The sequence below is a fragment of the Vombatus ursinus genome, unplaced genomic scaffold, assembly GCF_900497805.2.
Source record: "Vombatus ursinus unplaced genomic scaffold, bare-nosed wombat genome assembly UNPS02000749.1, whole genome shotgun sequence".
NCBI lineage: Eukaryota > Metazoa > Chordata > Mammalia > Diprotodontia > Vombatidae > Vombatus > Vombatus ursinus.
Genome location: NW_020940527.1, coordinates 12,216,496 through 12,234,718, shown reverse-complemented (window position 1 = coordinate 12,234,718; position 18,223 = coordinate 12,216,496). Strand labels below are relative to the sequence as shown.

Genomic DNA, 18,223 nt, shown 5'->3' with positions numbered 1-18,223 from the left:
GATTCTTCCATTTAAATCCCACCCCAATGCTTTCAGACTAATTTTCCCCCATGTCTCTGTTCTAGCAACTCATTTTTTAAAATTGCCATTTACATACAAATTACACAGCAAAGGTAAGGACTCTATAAACCTAAGTTGAAATAGCTATTCACATCTATATTTCAGGTATGTTACCTAAAAATTTTGCTCCAAAGTTTATAGCCCTATAAAAAAGGGAGCTGCCCAAAGTGTAAAAAGCATTATTATTATAAAGCACTGTTTGCCTCATCTCCCAGAAGGCACTAGGCAAGGCACAAGTTTATGATACCAAAACTATTCTTTCCAACTCCCAAGATACGAGGTCAAATGGAGTCATTCCCAGAAGGGCTGTAAAAGCTTTGATACTAGCAATTTTCCCAATATACCTCAACAAAAGGGGTATCACCAAAGTAATTAAGTTACAAAAGGGTCTGAATAATGGGGTGGAGAAAATAAGAGGACCATGGACTTGGGACACCTATCGAGGGAATGATTTTTCTACCTCCTATGAGCACTAGCATCCTTGGATCCTTGGCTCACCATCCATAGCAAATGGCCTGATTCTGGAGTTTCCATAACCTGGCATGCCCACTACCCATAATGGCTAGATCCATCGCTTGGGTCACTGCCTGTTCTGTGTACAGTTTGTTTCTTAGAAAACTGCACCCTGCTCAGAAGGCTTTGGGATTGAAGGTCATCCAGGGTGTGAGACAGGGCTAGATTCCCTGAAGGATAAACTGCTACTCCCCAACTTTCAGTAAGACTATACTCACAGTTGAGATCCTGAGGCCTTCCCTTACCCCAGGTGAGTTCTTCCTCAGGCTGGCCCTACCCTGCTCAAAGAAGTTCAATAGAAAAAGTATTACATTTGGAACTAGAGAACCTCAGTTTAAATCCTAGTTCAGCCACTTGATAGATGTGGGACCTAGGGCAAGTCACCAGATATCTCCAGGCCTGTTTCTTAATATGCAAAATGGAGAGGGTGGACTGGATGACTATGTCTAAAGTTATGATCCTATGCTGCCTTCTTGTGGCTGGTATCTCCCTCCAAGTTTTCCTCCTCCTCTCCTGTAATGGGTACACACAGGCATATATACACTTGCCAGGTACACACACACACATTTGCCCCCGAGCCTGAATTACTACTTACAGACTTGGAAAAGTTACATACAAATGAAGTAAGCGGAAGAAAGCACAAGACTGTATAATTCAGTACAAAATTGCATGTTCATACAGTAAATAGAAGTTTAGAGATGGGAACTCAGCAAAATGTGTAGTTGTCAAGATGTTAAGTACAGTGGAGAAGACATTAACCATGTTCTGGAGAAGGAAGGCAGAAGCTGTGGCCAGCAGCCCTGAAGAGAATACCAGTCTCTCTCATCTTCATCTCCAGTAGAGAAGTCAGTACGAGTAAGTAAGCTTTCCACTGGTGTCTGGAAGCCAGCCTTTATCAGGTTATGCGGGCAGAACTCTATATAACAGAACAAATGTGCTTGGAGGAGGGAGAGTGGAGGCAACTGGGATCTTGCCTTCTGGTCTGTCATACTCTGACAGCTTCACCACACAGTAGCTCTCTACGTACAAGAGAGTTTCCTGCCTGACATTTTTTTTATCTAAGGTCCCAGAATACTGTCCAAAAGGGGAAAAAAATCTAATTGCAAAAAAGATAGTATGGACATATGGGTCAGGAACTCCTAAGTATTTCTTCCCTGTGTATGTGTCAGAGTGTTTCTATTTTCCTACACGAATTTCCCTGAGCCAAAGTCTTTGGTTGTGGAAAATGTCACAGAGTTTTGGCTGCGATGGATGCTTCACAAGGTCAGCAGAAACTGTTCTTTGGATAATTCGGTACCTTCTGAACCTTCTTCCTTAGGGTACATCTAGAACAGAACTCATGATATTCTAACATTAGGAAGATCACATGGAGAAAATGAAATTTGAGCTGGATCATAAATGATGAGTAGTTTTTAAAGAGATGGAAAGGAATGAGGTAAGACAAACAAGATGGGCCTGGAGAGAAAAGTTATCAAGTGTTTTTAAGAACATTTACTTTCTTTACCAGTTAAAACTTCTACCTTCCTGAATACAGGTTCCAGTCATATTTTAGGTGTTTTGTTTTGTTTTGTTTTTAAGAAAACCATTTCAAACATCGGCATTTCATGTACCAAAATGTCCCAAATGCTGTCATTAAATCAGCTGGCCCTGAGAAACTTATAGCTTATCCTGCTGAAACTCCAGATCAGTAGTTTATTGATTTAATCTGGAGTAATAATAATAATAATGACTAGTATTCATGTAGCACCTGCTATGTTCCAGGCGCTATGCTAAACACTTTTTACGATCTTATTTGATTCTCACAACAACTCCTTAAGTTATACACTTTTCAGATGAGGAAAATGAGGCTTAGAGAGGTTAAACAATTTGTCCAGGATAACATAACTAGTAAATATCTGAGGCAGGTTTGGAGCTCAGATCTTCCTGACTCCAACTTCATCACTCTATCCATGGTAGTATCACTTTTAATCAATCAATAAGCATTTTTAAAGTGTCTCCTATGTGGTGCAGTGGATAGAAAGCTGGCCTTAAAGCCAAGAAGACCTGAGTTCAAGTCCAGCCTCTGCTAAATACTAGCTGTTTGACCCTGGGTACCACTTAAACTCTTTGGGTTCTAGGTCGCCATCTGAAGTGCTAAGAGGTTGACTTATAATGGCAGAGATAGTTTTTTCATCTGGTAGTTACCAGCTAAAATCACGGGTCCAGTCCCTGTTCCTATCCCCTAAGTGCCAGGCACTTAACTAAGCACTGGAGATACAAACACAAAAATGAAATAGCCTCTGCTCTCAGAGAGCTTACCTTCTAATGAGGGAGTTAACATGCACACCTATAAGTCTACACAGAAGAGATACAAAATAAGTACAAGGTAGTTTGGGGAGAACTAGCATCAGCAGCTGGGGGAATCATGGGGCCATCATGGTGAGTCTGACGCCCCTCCAGGCATAAGTTCAAGTAGAAGGACACAACTTCTCTCTTACTACCGCACTCCACACTCCCACCCCCATTGGCCTGACATCTGGATAACTGCCAGGTTATAAAGGATACTAGGTGAAGAGGTGTGACTATTACAATGCAATCTATCTTTACTACAGTAAAAATAATGAAAACCACTGCTCTGATGACAGCAAATCAGAATGCCATCTCTGTGGATAAAGGGGAATGCACATCAAAGATCAGGGTCACATAGCAAGAGCAGGAAATCTCCATCTGGGACAATTAACTTGTAGTCAGTCTGAGATGCAAGGGATTGACTGAATGATTTAAAAACAGAATTCTTATAGAGGCATCAAATAATGATAAATGAAAGTCAGTAACCCACTGTTGGAGGCCTCCATTACAAAGCCATATGGTGACGTTCTCCAAACGAAGGAGAGGATAAAACCTTCAGTCTTCAATAGAGTCCCAACTCCCTTCCCACATTCCTACTTAATTCCTTCTATTACTTCCTACCATTATTTCTTATCTCCCCAGGCAACAATAAGTAAGTCACTTAATAAACCAAGAGTCTCAGTTTTCTAATCTGGAAAAAGGGGCTAATACTTCACCATTCCCTTTCAGTCAAGCTTGTAAGGTCTAACCTTACAGCACATTACTACCTTTCATGCATGCTATGCCCCGGCCAAATTGGCCTTCTTAATATTCTTCATATCAGACACTCCATCTCTCATCTTTGTATGTTTCTCTTGTGCCTGGAATGCACTCCCTCTTTCTATTTACCTATTTATGATACCTGTTAAAGACCTTAGCTTAAAAAGACCAAGGTCCCCCATTGCATCCTGGGCCATCTCCAGTTGTCCTGATCTACATATGACCACTGGAACCAGATGGCTCTGAAGGAGAAAGTGAAGCTGGTGATGCCACACAGTCCTCCCTCATTTAAATCCAATTCACTTGCATGTCATGGCATCACCTCCCTGATGTCATGTTCTCTTCCAGAATGAAGGACAAACAGCAGCAATTTCGCCTTCAAAGCTCAGCTCCAAGGCTGTCTTATACCATAATTTTTCCTAATCTCCCTAAGTAACCTTGAACTTGTTTTGTGTTTGGTTTGAATACACGGGTATACGCACATGTTGTTCCCTCAATAGAACTGCAATTTCCCAAGAGTAGGCACTTTGTCTTTATATCCTCAGCACCTAGCACATTGCCTGGCACAAAGTAGGTGCTTAATAATTTTTTGATCGATTGACTGATATAAGGGGGCTCTCGGTTTAGTGAAGGGAATGAATCTTCTGCCCAATATCTGGTTTTGGTGCTATTCATTTCCTCCACTTCAAAAATGCCCCTATCCCCTTGCTTCTCATACATTCAGCCTTTGCCTCTCTCTGAACCCTGCACACTTGCCCACCCCCCACTAATCTCAAATTCAATCCCACCCTCATCTCTGCTTTCAGAATTAGTTCTCAGGGCAACTGGCCTTAATGAGACTAACATGGACTACAGTCATTCTACACAAGAAGAGGAAGTAAAATCCATTAGCAGAACAAATGTCCTTTAATCCATGTGTACAAAGCAAGTAGTATATAATGGGACTTCCATTTCCTGGATTCCAGTTGGGGCACTTGGAGCTTTTTTTTCCCCCTCTACAACTCGAAATTTTTCTTGAAGCTCAAGAGGAAAGAGCATTAGAGTGACTGGATAACTGACTACTCCAGATCAAGCCACATACACTCTATTAAAGAATATATCATGCTCCTTCCCCAGCAGTCTTTTCAGATACAACAACACAGGGCTTTAGACAGAGGATATCCCCGTTCTTAATTGCTGTCCACGGTAGAAGACTGATTATCCATCCTCTCCTTGTAGCACTCCATCACCATTTGAAAGGGAAGGGAAAGTCTGCGTTCTCCCTTTCAAAATGAGCCCTGTCTCTCTAGCTTGTATATTGTTGAAAGATGGCAATTTTGATGAATTGGATTTCTGATGCACTCTGCATTCTTCCATCAAAATCTAAGCCATTCCCATCTTCTCCTCTGGCTTTACTTCTTTCTAAATCTCAAATGCTGCCACTCCTGAGGTGGTCTGTTTCACTTCTCTGTCATGCAATCACCTTCTGCACCTTGCCATGGTCACAGAGACTCAACAAAACAGAAAAAAGTAGCTCCCATATCAAGCCAGGCTTTCAAGCCCAAGCAAGGCTTTAAAACTTGTGGCCAAAGGGAAGGAAATAGATAGTTTTATGGGATAACTATCTCTCCTATACCCCAGCCTTTGCCATCTTTTGAATCGTTCACTTCAAGTTTCAAATTCAGTCTTGCCTTCAAAACTAGGGATTCACCGTTTAGTCTTATGCCCTGCTCAGGAACTGCCTCAAGTCAGTGCTGTAGGCTGTCAGTGAGAGGGTGAATTCTTCTACACTAGCTTGATCCAGGGTTCTCTGATTTAAAGGTCCATGAAGAACTTGTTAGTGGTCCTGAAGGCCGCTCCTTAGTAGAAGTCAAAGTTCCCCAGGGCAGGGATGGAGGGTGGTGGTGGTGGAGAAAAATGAATCAGTCCTTAATGAAGCACCTACTGTATGCTAAGCACTGTGATAAGTTCTGGGGATACAAGAAAGACCCCCACCCCCAAAAAAAGTTGTCCTTGCCCACAAAGAACTTAAATTCTAATAGAGAAGCAACACACAAATAATTAGGTACATACGAAATGCACACAGAAAGTAGCTTTGGAGAGGAAGATACAAGAGGCAGGCATCTGGATTCATCACAAGAAATGAAAGAAACAATGTTCTAACATTTAGAAGTCTGGAAAGATGCCAGTGGTAGTTCTGAAGCAATTTCAATATGCAGAATTCTAGGGATCAGATAATTCTAAATGTTAGAAAGAGATCAAAAGACCCTCAAATTATAGGTAAATCTGAAGAGAAAAAACCCCACAAATGATTCCCATCACTATCCTCTTACCAAAACAAGATGTTTTGCCTTTCACAAGAAAGGTCAGAGAATCAATTTCACTCACACCCCATAGAAGAAGTTTCAGAGATACAATGTCCCCCAACATCCAAAAAAGATATTTCACTTCACACCTAATTGTTTAGCTCTGATGAACAGACTTCCTACCTTAATGCTTTAGGAAATCCATGACTTCACCAATGTGATGTCAATGGGATTGTATGACTTTCTTAGTTGGTTATTTAATAAGATTCTGGATTCAAAGAAAGTCCCTCCCCCTCAACCATAATCTTTGGAAAGGCCCATAATCCACAGAATGTTGATGTACAAGGGGACAAAGAACCATAGAATCATCAAATCCAACCCTCTTGTTTTACAAATGAAACCACTGAAAGACTGTTAGGTTAAGTGACTTAGCCACAATCAAACAGGTACTAAGTCATCTCCTCTGTTTGACCTTCCTATCCACTTCTTTCATTCTACCTTATATCATAGTTATTTGTGTACATCTGTCCCTCCATAAGAGAGTAAGCACCTGGAGGGCAGTAATTATCTTTGTTCCCTGCCTCCCTCAGAACAAGGTACTGCACATAATAATCATAAAATAAGTACTGTGCTGAAATATAGAAACAATTCATCACCCAGTGCCCAACATCTCCACAATAAGCCTCCCTCAAATTTTATCCACACAATCTGTTACCCGACCAACAGCCAACGCTTTCCTAGTTTATAGGGATTTAGGGATTTTCAGCTGCAAAGGTCCTCAGAGGTCACTTAGATCAACCCCTTCCTTTTAGGACATGGATGCTCAGCAAGGTTAAGAGATTTGTCAAAGGTCACTAAGCTAAGGACTCAATAAAGTATCCCATTTTTTCCTGAAAGTGTGGGGTTTGAACCCAAATCCTTTGACTTCAAATTCAACCTTCTTTTCACTGCACTGACTGAAAGTAGCTCCTGGGAAAATCCAAATGAAGATGAATTGGTTAGTGACAACCATGAAGAGGGCGGAGTGTGGTCTGAATAAAGGGGGGAGGGGAAGCTTGGAGGGCGAATAACAAACAAGAGGCTATACTGGCAAGGAGACAGATCAGATACTCTCATAGCTTTTCCCATAGCTGATTCGGAACCTTTGACTAAGTAATTACATTCTCTCAACTGTACTCAAGCAGCCTGAACTCATCAGACGATCCACGGCATTCTCTATCTCCTCCTGCGATGGCAATGCCATTTAGAGAAGGGGAGTATGGTGGGGGGGGGGGGGGGAAGAGAAAAACAGTTATAGATAAAGGGCTGAGGCAGAGTGGATTCCTGTCAGAGTTAAGGAGCTGAGCACTCCAGAAGGAACCCCTCGATTAGCGATGGAAGCAGGATGATGTGGGCTTGGGGGCACTTCTCTACAAAAATTGCTTTAGGAAGGATGACATCATGACTTGATACAACTGTGACTACATTAAGCCGGTGCAATTACCTATAATCCATTTACAGTGTATCTGCTTAGTTATTTTTAGATACTTTATTGAGAGTTATCAAGAGAGAATACAACTCTATTTGGCAAAGATGCCATCAGGTCCAGCTGTTCACTACAAGGTGTGGCTTGTGAACTGGATCGTCAGGTTGAGTGGACTCTGTATAATCTTCCTATCCCCTTCCAATTGTCCTTCAAAGTGGGCTACATTAGCCAGTAATAACAACACTCCCTTCTTGGAGTGGCCCTGAGTAGGGCAGTGAGGAGGAGGTTCAGCTGGAGAATGGTTTCTTGCCTTTGATCTACCTTCAGAGCCTCTTCCAGCTTATAAAGGAGGCCTCTGTTGACTCCTATGCTGATGATTTCACCTGCAGGCTCCTGCCTCTTCATTTTTACTGAGATTAAAGATTAACTCATCTGCTACAAAGAGGGTTCTGGAGATTTGGGTGGCTACGGAAATTAAACCTGGGTGAAAATTTAGGGCTGGGACAACTGCTTCTACACACTTCTATAGCACAGCCTGAAGCTTACAGCCTGGTTAGTCATGGGGTCATGTACCTTGAAGTACAAGAGGGCCTTGGGACATGGAAACTCTGAGCTCCGATCTGGCATTCTGAAAACGTCTGTTTCCCACAGGACTGATACCTGGCATGTTCTCTCCAGCTTACAAGTTTGGCCGACAGCAAAATTCTAGGGAATAGGACCAATAAACAAATAAATAGATCAACTGACTGGCTATAACTCTGACTCTGTCTCTGTCTGTCTCTCTCTCTCATTCATTCATTCATTTCAAGCTCTTTTCTCACTTCCTTTTTAGACAGAAGAGGTGAAAAACCTCAGAGATTTAAGAGGCAAGTCATGTTCTCTTGAACAAGGCTAGGAAACTTGTTTCTCTCTCTCTGTCCCAGTCTCCTGCCCCCCACAACTGGTCCAGCTTTTTTTTTTTAAGTGCCATTTATCCTATTTCACAACTACTATAAGGTACTTTCCCCAACAGGTGGGGATCTGGACTCTGCTAGCCATTTTCCTATTAGTATGACTCTAGAGATTTGGGAGGGTACTCCCCTCCACTGAAATGGAACAGGAAAATGGAACCGCCATAACAACACCAACAAGGCCTCCTCCATCTCCCAGTAACCCACCCTGAATCACAGGTCCCGAAAGTAGCAGGCTTACCATGAGACAACAGATGTGGGAGCTAAGCATCCAGGATGCTGCCTCTCCCAGAGGGGCTGTGATGATGTCAATGGACAATGGTCACCACACCCTCACTGCTCTAGTGGTGCCTGCTGGATTTAAGAGCCGGGCTCTTTTGTTTTGTTTCACATTAATAAGAACCATTTGAGCAAAAAATAAACAAAGGTGTTTGCTCATGCAAGTCCACCTGCTCTCCCCCACCTGCTTTCCCTCTAGCTCAGAATGAGTCCCCTTTACTGGCAGGGGACCTATTATTCATTCACAACAGGGCTCAGTTTCCACTGGTATCTGAAGTGGAGAGAAGGCTAGCCTGGTTTTCTTTTGGTACTAATTTTACACTCTCCCTTAAGAGCCAGAGATCCCACCCCACACCCCTTTCTCCTCTCACCTGTCTCCTTTCCCTTCTCCCTGCCTTAGACAAGCATTACAAGGATTGGGGATAGGGGTGGGGGTGGGGAGAGAATACATGGTAATTAAAACAAAATCACTCCATTTTGTTCCCACCTCTTTCCCCTCTCCCCACCTCCCTCTTCTTCTCTCTCACACACACCACATCTTAGGTTTCTGAAACCTTGGAAAAGATGGGATTCAAAGTAACCACTAAGGTCTTTGGGGGATGTTGTAAAAATTGTCTGTGAGGATCAGCTGAATCCCCTCACATGGGCTGCCTAAAACAATGCACTGAGATGTCAGAGCATCCTACAATCTCAACGACTTAAGGGACCTTAGGAGCTTGCCAATCTAGAAGCCTGCCTTTAGGTAGGCGGGGTGTTATTATATTCTTATTATAGCCAAGGAGAAGCAGTTTGATGGAGTAGTTACAGGGCCAGGCAGCGTCAGCAAGATCTGAGATCAAGCTCTGCATCCCCCTCCCCAATACATACGAGCTGTGGTAGGGCTGGGGGAAGGAGGAGACACACACAAGGCTTAGTTCTCCCAGGCAATTCTCTAAGGCATACGTTATCAAAGTGTGGTGACCCCTGAGGGTCCCTGAAACCTGTTTAGGAGGTCTTCGAGGTCAAAACTATTTTCATAATAATACTAAGACATTACCTATCAAAATGCCCCTTGCTTTTCCAACTCCATAGCTGTGTAAGACTGGATTTTGTCATATACTGTGTCCCAAAAGTCTTAGTGTAGCTTTAATAGCTTAAAACTGCTCTCAGATGCTTGGGATACTCTATATTTTAACTACACTACAATTATAATTTAACAATAATAATTCATCTACAACAATAATAGCATTGATGTAGATTAAGGTCTGTAAAATGTTTTATAAATACTGTCTCGTTTGTTCTTAACAACTCTGGTGAAATAAGTGCTATTATTGTCACTATTTTACAGATGAGGAAACTGAGGCAAATAGAGGTTAAATGATCTGCCCAGATCACAAAGCTAGTAAGAGACAGGATTAGGTCTTCCTAATGCCAAGTCCACTGTACCGCCTAGCTGCCTCAATATACAACAACAGATGGAATGCAAAAGATATGAGAATCCAGCTGCCTTCTACTAAGCCAAACATTAAAGAGATTTGTAAAATATGCAAAACAATGCCATTATCATTCTTTTTTTTTGTTTTGGAAAATAAAATTTTATTTCGCAAAAAAACAACTCAACCTAGCTATGAAATAGTTGATTATAATGATAACAGCTGACATTCATAAAGCACTTCAAGGTTTGCAAAACACTTTACAAATATTCTCATTTGATTTTTCTAAAGCCTTGTAAAGTAGGGACTACTACTCTCATGCCCATTTTACAGATAAGAAAATAGAGACCCTGCCTTGCCCAGTACCACACTGTGAGGTCTGCTGTGGGATGCTTCCTTAAGACTCTGTTCTGATACCACCTAGGGAAGTTTCAAAGAGTCATCTGAGAAACACAAAGGCTAAGTGACTGGACCTGGGTCACATAGCATTGTTTGGTTTGATTTTACTGGTCCTTTGATTTTATTTTTCAAGGGAACTCTTTCTAAGAATGCAGATCAGCCCCTGCTCTGCAACTTATCAGAGTTACTTAAGGCATTTCATTGTTACTACATGTAAAAATAAACTTCATGGGACTCCTCTGAACCATCCTTCACCGCCTCCAGTCCCCTGGTTCATCAGGGAAGAGCAAGAAGCACAATGATTTCTACATCTCTAAAATTCAGAAGACTTTGACTCCAACTCTCTGAGCCTCAGGGTCATGAGAAAAATAGTACAACTACTATGATTATTATCCCTCACTAGATTGTATGTTTTGAGAGCAGGGACTGTCTTTTGCCCCTTTCTATATCCCCAACACTTAACACAGTGCCTGGAAATCAGTAGGCACTTAATAAATGTTGTTTGACTGACTGATTACAGGTGAAGCTGGGGCTTAAAGAGTTTGAGTGACTGACCCACACAACTATTGATCATCCAGGCCAAAACTGCAACCCTAAGTTTTCTGCCTCTAAGTTCTGTGATTGTCCCCATGTGCCCTCCTGCAGAGCAAATACAGACTCTGTACTAAGCTTCTGTCCCTGAGAAACCCAAGGTCTCCTGCATAACTCTTCTGGGTAGGGCCAGAGCTGAAGCTAAAGGCAACAAGGTTACTGGGCAAGAAGCATGAGGAGGGCTGTCCTAGGATAATAAAGAACATCCCACCGTACCCTACCCCCACACTTCCTGCGAAGTTTACAGTAGCTTAGAAGGTATATAAAAGACATGCCTAAAATGTACCTTCACATATCATATCAGGCCATCATGCAAAATAAATATCCTTCTGACTGTTACTGTAGGAACACTTTTTTTTTCTCCCCTGATAAAATCCTACACAACCAATGGTGAACAGTAGGACAATTAAAAATTTGGAGCTAATAGAGATTACTAGGGCAACATCATCATTTCATGGATGAAGAAACACAGGTTCAAAGAAGACACAGATTTGCCCAACATCACCAAGGAAAGAAGTTACCTTCCTTTATTACATCGGCCTCCCATCCAGTCTCCCTTGCCTCTAGCCTCTCCAGTCTATGATTCATCCTGACAGAGCTGCCACATTAATCTTCCTAATGCACAGTCTGTTCATGTCACCCCTCTGCTCAACACCATTCGCCATTTGACTTTATGTAAAATATTTAGCAATTAAAGTTTTTGAAAGACTGGCCTCAGCCCACCTGTCCAACCAAACTGGTCCACTTGCTTCTAGTATACTATATTCCATCTCTTGCCTCCACATTTCTGAACGGGCGATCCCTCATACCTGTAATGTTCCCTTCTTACCTGTGACCCTTGGAAACTCCTACTTCCCTGGTAGGTTCATTTCAAGTACAACCATGATTAATCGATTTTTCTTAACTGCCCTGGCTGTTAGTGTCCCCTTCTAATTACTGTGTATTTATTTCACATGTATCCTATATTTACTAATCTATCAACATTGATAGTTCTCTGGTAGAATTTAGCTCCTAGGGCTGAAACAATTTCATTACTTTTTTCTTTGTATCCTCCAGAACTATGCTAAAAAAAATGCTTTCTGGTTAACTGATCTCACTCAGTTAGAAAAGCTCATCCTATTTTCTTCTTCCTGGTCAATGTTATTTAACCATGAAGTTCAAGCTTCCCAGACAGAAGCATGAAGCTGGTTGGCCTCATGATTGGCTGGCATTCTACCCTTCCACTTTGAGGCCCAAACCATGCAGAACATACAATGTGACGAGATAAGGGAAATAATTGTTAATTTTGTGTTCAGAGGGACATTCCAAGATGGCGGAGTAAGAAGTAAGTTGCTCTTAACAGTCCCTTATCAACCTCTGAAAGCCCAGAAAATATCGCCCCAGGAAAAACCCTGGAACAGCTGAACCAGCAGAAAGATGGGGTGCAGCAATCCCAGCAAGCTAGTGGAAAGCTCCATCTCAGCATACCAAGGAGAGATCCTGAACCCCACGTGGTGGAGCAGGCAAACACCAACACAAGGACTCCTGAGTGCCTCAGTACAAGCAGGGGAACCAGTAGAAACAGGCTTAGAAAATCACCACGTGCCTTGGTATTCTACTGCAGCCAAGTCTCCCAGTGCCTCAGCAAAACTCTGGGAAGCGCTCCAAGGGGGAAAGCCCTAGGTAGAGAAACATCCCACAGCAACAAAATATCCATCTGAAAGGAGCCAAAGAAAGTGAAAGGAGGGAAAGGAAAGGCCCAGATGAGCAGGCAACCTCCAGGGGCCAGACTACCCAATCCTACCCCTAGAGTTCCAGTGTTGCTGATTCCAGCCCAACACCAGGTAAGCTGCCAGAACCCTATACCCTCCAAATGCCTGAAGTTGAGGCCTCAGCACACAAAGCCAGTGAGCAGGCCCCCGGCTCCCAACACAAGAAGCTTGGATCAGTTTCCCCTGCTCCCCAGCAGGAGAGCTCAATTTTGTTAAAGGCCAGGAAATAAGCAAACACCATGAGCAAAAAGAAACGTACTAAAGATTCTTATTATGGGAACAGTGAAGATCAATGCAGAAATTCTGAAGATGGCAATATTGTCAACAAACCCACATCTGGAACCTCAAAAGGGAATATGAATTGGTCTGAAGCCCAAAAATCTTTGTTAAGAGCTCAAGAAGGACTTTAACAGTCAAATAAGAGAAGTAGAGGAAAAACTGGGAAAAGAAATGAGTGGTATGAAAGCCAGAGACAACAGCTTGGAAAAGGAAGGACAAAAATTAACTGAAGAAAACAACTCCTTAAAAAGCAGAATTGGGGCGCAGTGGATAGAGCACCAGCCCTGAAGTCAGGAGGACCTGAGTTCAAATCTGGCCTCAGACCAAACACTTGACACGTACTAGCTGTGTGCGGCCTTGGGCAAGTCACTTAACCCTGACTGCCTCACTTAAAAAAAAAAAAAAGCAGAATTGGTCAAACAGAAAAGGAGACACAAAAACTCACTGAGGAGAAGAATTCCTTAAAAAAATAAAATGGGCCAAATGGAAAAGGAGGTACAAAATCTAATAGAAGAAAACAATGTGTTAAAAAATAGAATTGGGCAAATGGAAGCTAATGACTCTATGACAGAGCGAGAATCAGTCAAATAGAAACAAAAGAATGAAAAAATAAATGAAAATATAAAATATCTCATTAATAAAACAACTGACCTGGAAAATAGATCCAGGAGACACAATTTAAAAATTATTGCTCTATCTGAAAATCATGATGAAAAAAAGAGCCTGGACAGTATCTTTTAGGAGATCATCAAAGAAAACTGCCCTGAGGTCCTAGAACGAGAGAGTAAAATAGCCATAGAAAGAATTCACCAATCATCACTTCTTGAAAGAGATCCCAAATTGAAAACTCCAAGAAATATAGTAGCCAAATTCCAAAATTACCAGGTCAAACAGAAAATACTGCAAGCAGCCAGAAAGAAACAATTTAAATATCTTGGAACCACAGTCAGGATTACGCAGGACCTTGCAGCTTCTACATTAAAAGATTGTAGGGTATGGAATACGATATTCCATAAGGCAAAGGAACTTGGATTACAACCAAGGATCAACCACCCAGCAAAAATGAGCAAAATCTTTCAGGGGAGGAGATGGACTTCCAAACTCTCCTAAAAAAAGACCAGAGCTCAACAGAAAGTTTGATCTTCAAATACAAGACTCAAGAGAGACATAAAAAGGTAAATGGGACAGAAAAAAACAACAACATGTTATTAATAAAGGTAAACTGTTTACATCCCTAGAAGGGAAGATGACACTTGTAACTCTTGAGAACAGTATTGTTATTACACCATATTACACATAGAGGGGGTGGATATAAGTTGACTTTGATGTAATGATAAAAAAAAATCTAATCAAGTGGGTTAAATGGATCTAAGTAAGTGGATTAATATGATCTAATTAAGAGAATATACTGGGAGAAAAAGAAAGGAGGAGGCAGACAAAGGTAAACTATATTACAGGAAAAGGCACAAAAACCATTTATAGCAGAGGGAAAGAAGGGAGGGAGATGAGCATTGTTTGAACCTTACTCTCATCAGATTTGGCTCAAGGAGGGAATAACATAAGCAGTTAGGTATAGAAATCTAAATTGTAGGAAGGAAAGGGGGAAAGAAAAGGGAGGGGATATAGAAGGGAGGGAAGAAGTAGTAAGAGTAAAGAGGAGGAAAAAGGAGGGGGCTAATAGAAGGGAGGCAGGACTGAGGGAGGCAGTGGTCAAAAGCAAAACACTAGTAAGGAGGGAAAGGGAGAAAGGAGAAAGAAAAGCATAAATTGGGGGGGGAAATTGGATGGAGAGAAAGACACAGATAGTAATCATAACTGTGAATGTGAATGGGATGAACTCTCCCATAAAATGGAAGAGGATAGCAGAATGGATTAAAAACCATAATCCTACAATATGTTGTTTACAGGAAACACATTTGAAATGGAGGGACATACACAGGGTAAAGGTAAAAGGCTGGGGTAGAATATATTATGCTTCAGCTGAAGTAAAAAAGGCAGGAGTAGGAATCTTGATCTCAGACAAAGCAAAAGCAAAAATAGATCTTATCAAAAGAAATAAGGAAGGAAACTACATCCTGCTAAAAGGCACCATAGACAATGAAGTAATATCATTACTAAACATATAAGTGCCAAATGGTACAGCATCCAAATTCTTAGATGAGAAGTTCTGGGAGTTACAGGAAGAAACAGACAGCAAAACTATACTAGTGGGGGACCTCAGCCTCCCTCTCTCTGAACTAGACAAATCTAACCACAAAATAAACAAGAAAGAAGTTAAGGAGGTGAATAGAATATTAGAAAAGTTAGGTATGGTAGACCTCTGGAAAAAACTGAATAAGGATAGAAAGGAATATACTTTTTCTCAGTGGTACACAGCACATACACAAAAATTGACCATGTACTAGGGCATAAAAACCTCACAATCCAATGCAGAAAGGCAGAAATATTAAATGCATCCTTTTCAGATCATGATGCAATATAAATTATATGTAATAAAGGGCCATGGAAAGATAGACTAAAAATAATTGGAAACTAAATAATCTAATCCTAAAAAATGAATGAGTCAAAAAACAAATCATAGAAACAATCAATTACTTCATTCAAGAGAATGACAATAATGAGACAACATACCAAAACTTAAGAGATGCAGCAAAAGCAGTTCTTAGGGGAAGTTTGATATCTCTAAATGCTTACATGAATAAAATAGAGAAAGAGGAGACCAATGAATTGGGCATGCAACTAAAAAAAAACTAGAAAAAGAACAAATTAAAAATTCTCAATTAAACACCAAATTAGAAATACTGAATACCAAAGGAGAAATTAAGAAAATTGAAATTAAGAAAACTATTGAACTAATAAATAAAACTAAGACTGGCTTTATTAAAAAACCAATAAAATAGATAAACTTTTGGTTAATTTAAATTTGGTTAATTAAAAAAAGAATTTAAAAAAAGAAAGAAGAAAACCAAATTACCAGTATCAAAAATGAAAAGTATGAATCCACCACCAAGGAAGAGGAAATTAAACAATAATTAGGACCTATTTTGCCCAACTGTATACCAATAAATTTGACGATCTTAGTGAAATAGGTGAATATTTACAAAAATATAAATTGCACAGATTAACAGAAGAGGAAGTAAAACACTTAAATAACCCCATCTCAAAAAAAGAAATTTGAACAAGCCATTGGTGAATTCCCTAAGAAAAAATCTCCAGGGCCAGATGGATTTACAAGCAAATTCTATCAAACATATAAAAAACAATTAATTCCAATACTATACAAACTATTTGGGAAAATAGTTGAAGAGTCTTACCAAAATCTTTTTATGATACAAATATGGTGTTGATACCTAAATCAGGAAGAGTCAAAACAGAGAAAGAAAATTATAGACCAATTTCCCTAATGAATATAGATGCAAAAATTTTAAATAAAGTATTAGCAAATAAATTACAGCAACTTATCACAAGAATAATACACTATGGCCAGGTAGGATTTATACCAGGAATGCAGGGCTGGTTCAATATTAATAAAACTATCAACATAATTGATCATATTACAATAAAACTAGCAGAAACCACATGATATCTCAATAGATATAAAAAGCTTCTGACAAAATACAACACCCATTCCTATTAAAAACACTAGAGAGCTTAGGAATAAGTGGAGTCTTCCTCAAAATAATAAATAGCACCTACCTAAAACCTTCAGCAAACATCATATGCAATGGGGACAAGCTAGAAGCATTTCCAATAAGATCAGGGGTGAAAACAAGGATGTCCATTATCACCACTGTTGTTCAATATCATACTGGAAATGTTAGCTTTAGCAATAAGAGAAAAAAAGAAATTGAAGGTATTCGAACAGGCAAAGAAGAAACAAAGCTATCACTCTTTTCAGGTGATATGACGACATACTTAGAGAATCCTAGAGAATCAAATAAAAAACTACTTGAAATAATAAACGACTTTAGCAAAGTTGCAGGCTATAAAATAAACCCACATAAATCACTGGCGCTTCTACATATTACCAACAAAGTCCAACAGCAAGAGACAGAAAGAGAAATTCCATTTAAAGTTACTGTACACATTACAAAATATTTAGGAGTTTACCTACCAAAATAAACCAAGGAACTATATGAACACAATTACAAAACACTTTTCACACAAATAAAGTCAAATATAAATAACTGGAAAAACATCAATTGCTCATGGGTAGGCCAAGCTAATATAATAAAAATGAAAATTCTACCTAAGCTAATTTGTTTATTCAGTGCCATACTAATCAAACTATCAAAAAGTATTTTATAGAACTATAAAAAATAATAACAAGATTCATTTGGAATAACAAAAGTTCCAGAATATCAAGGGGACTAATGAAAAGAAATGCAGGGGAAGGTGGCCTAGCCATTCCAGTTCTTAAATTGTATTATAAAGCAGCAATCATCAAAACTACTTGGTACTGGCTAAGAAACAGAATGGTGGATCAGCAGAATTGGTTAGGTACACAAGACACAGTAGTCAATGACTACAGTAATCTACTGTTTGATAAACCCAAAGACCCCAGCTTCTGGGATAAGAACTCACTATTTTGATAAAAACTGCTAGGGAAATTGGAAAAGAATATGGCAGAAACTAGGCTTAGACCAGAATCTTACACCATATACCAAAATAAAGTCAAAATGGGTTCATGATTTAAATATAAAGACTGATACTATAAGAAAACTGGGAGAGCAAAGAATAGTTTACCTATCAGATTTATGGAGAACAGAAGAATTCATGACCAAACAGGAGATAAAGAACATTATGAAATGCAAAATGGATAACTTTGATTACATTAAACTGAAAAGTTTTTGCACAAACAAAACCAATGCAAACAAGATTAGAGGAAAGTAGAAAATTGGGAAATAATTTTTACAACCAGTGTCTTTGATAAGAGCCTCATTTTAAAAATATATAGAGAATTATGTCAAATTTATAAGAATATAAGTCATTCCCCAATTGATATATGGTCAAAGGATATGAACAGGCAGTTCTCAGACGAAGAAATTAAAGCCATCTATAGTCACAAGAAAAAAATGCTCTAAATCACTATTGACTAGAGAAATGCAAATCAAAACAACTCTGAGCTACCACATCACACCTATCAGATTGG

At 40.0% G+C, this 18,223-nt stretch overlaps 1 protein-coding gene across 3 annotated transcripts in view; it reads right to left on the bottom strand.

The window, feature by feature from the left end:
- The window catches only part of RET (ret proto-oncogene), a 161,395-nt gene that overhangs the window by 124,228 nt on the left and 18,944 nt on the right, over positions 1-18,223 (bottom strand). The window contains exon 1 of one of the 3 annotated variants that reach the window (XM_027857603.1): positions 7,984-8,043. The exons of the other annotated variants lie outside the window; for them this stretch is intronic. Within the exon in view, the coding sequence (XP_027713404.1) occupies positions 7,984-8,011 (28 nt within the window). The 5' untranslated portion in view covers positions 8,012-8,043. Of the gene's footprint in view, positions 1-7,983; positions 8,044-18,223 lie in introns of those variants that run through there. 3 annotated transcript variants of the gene reach the window in all.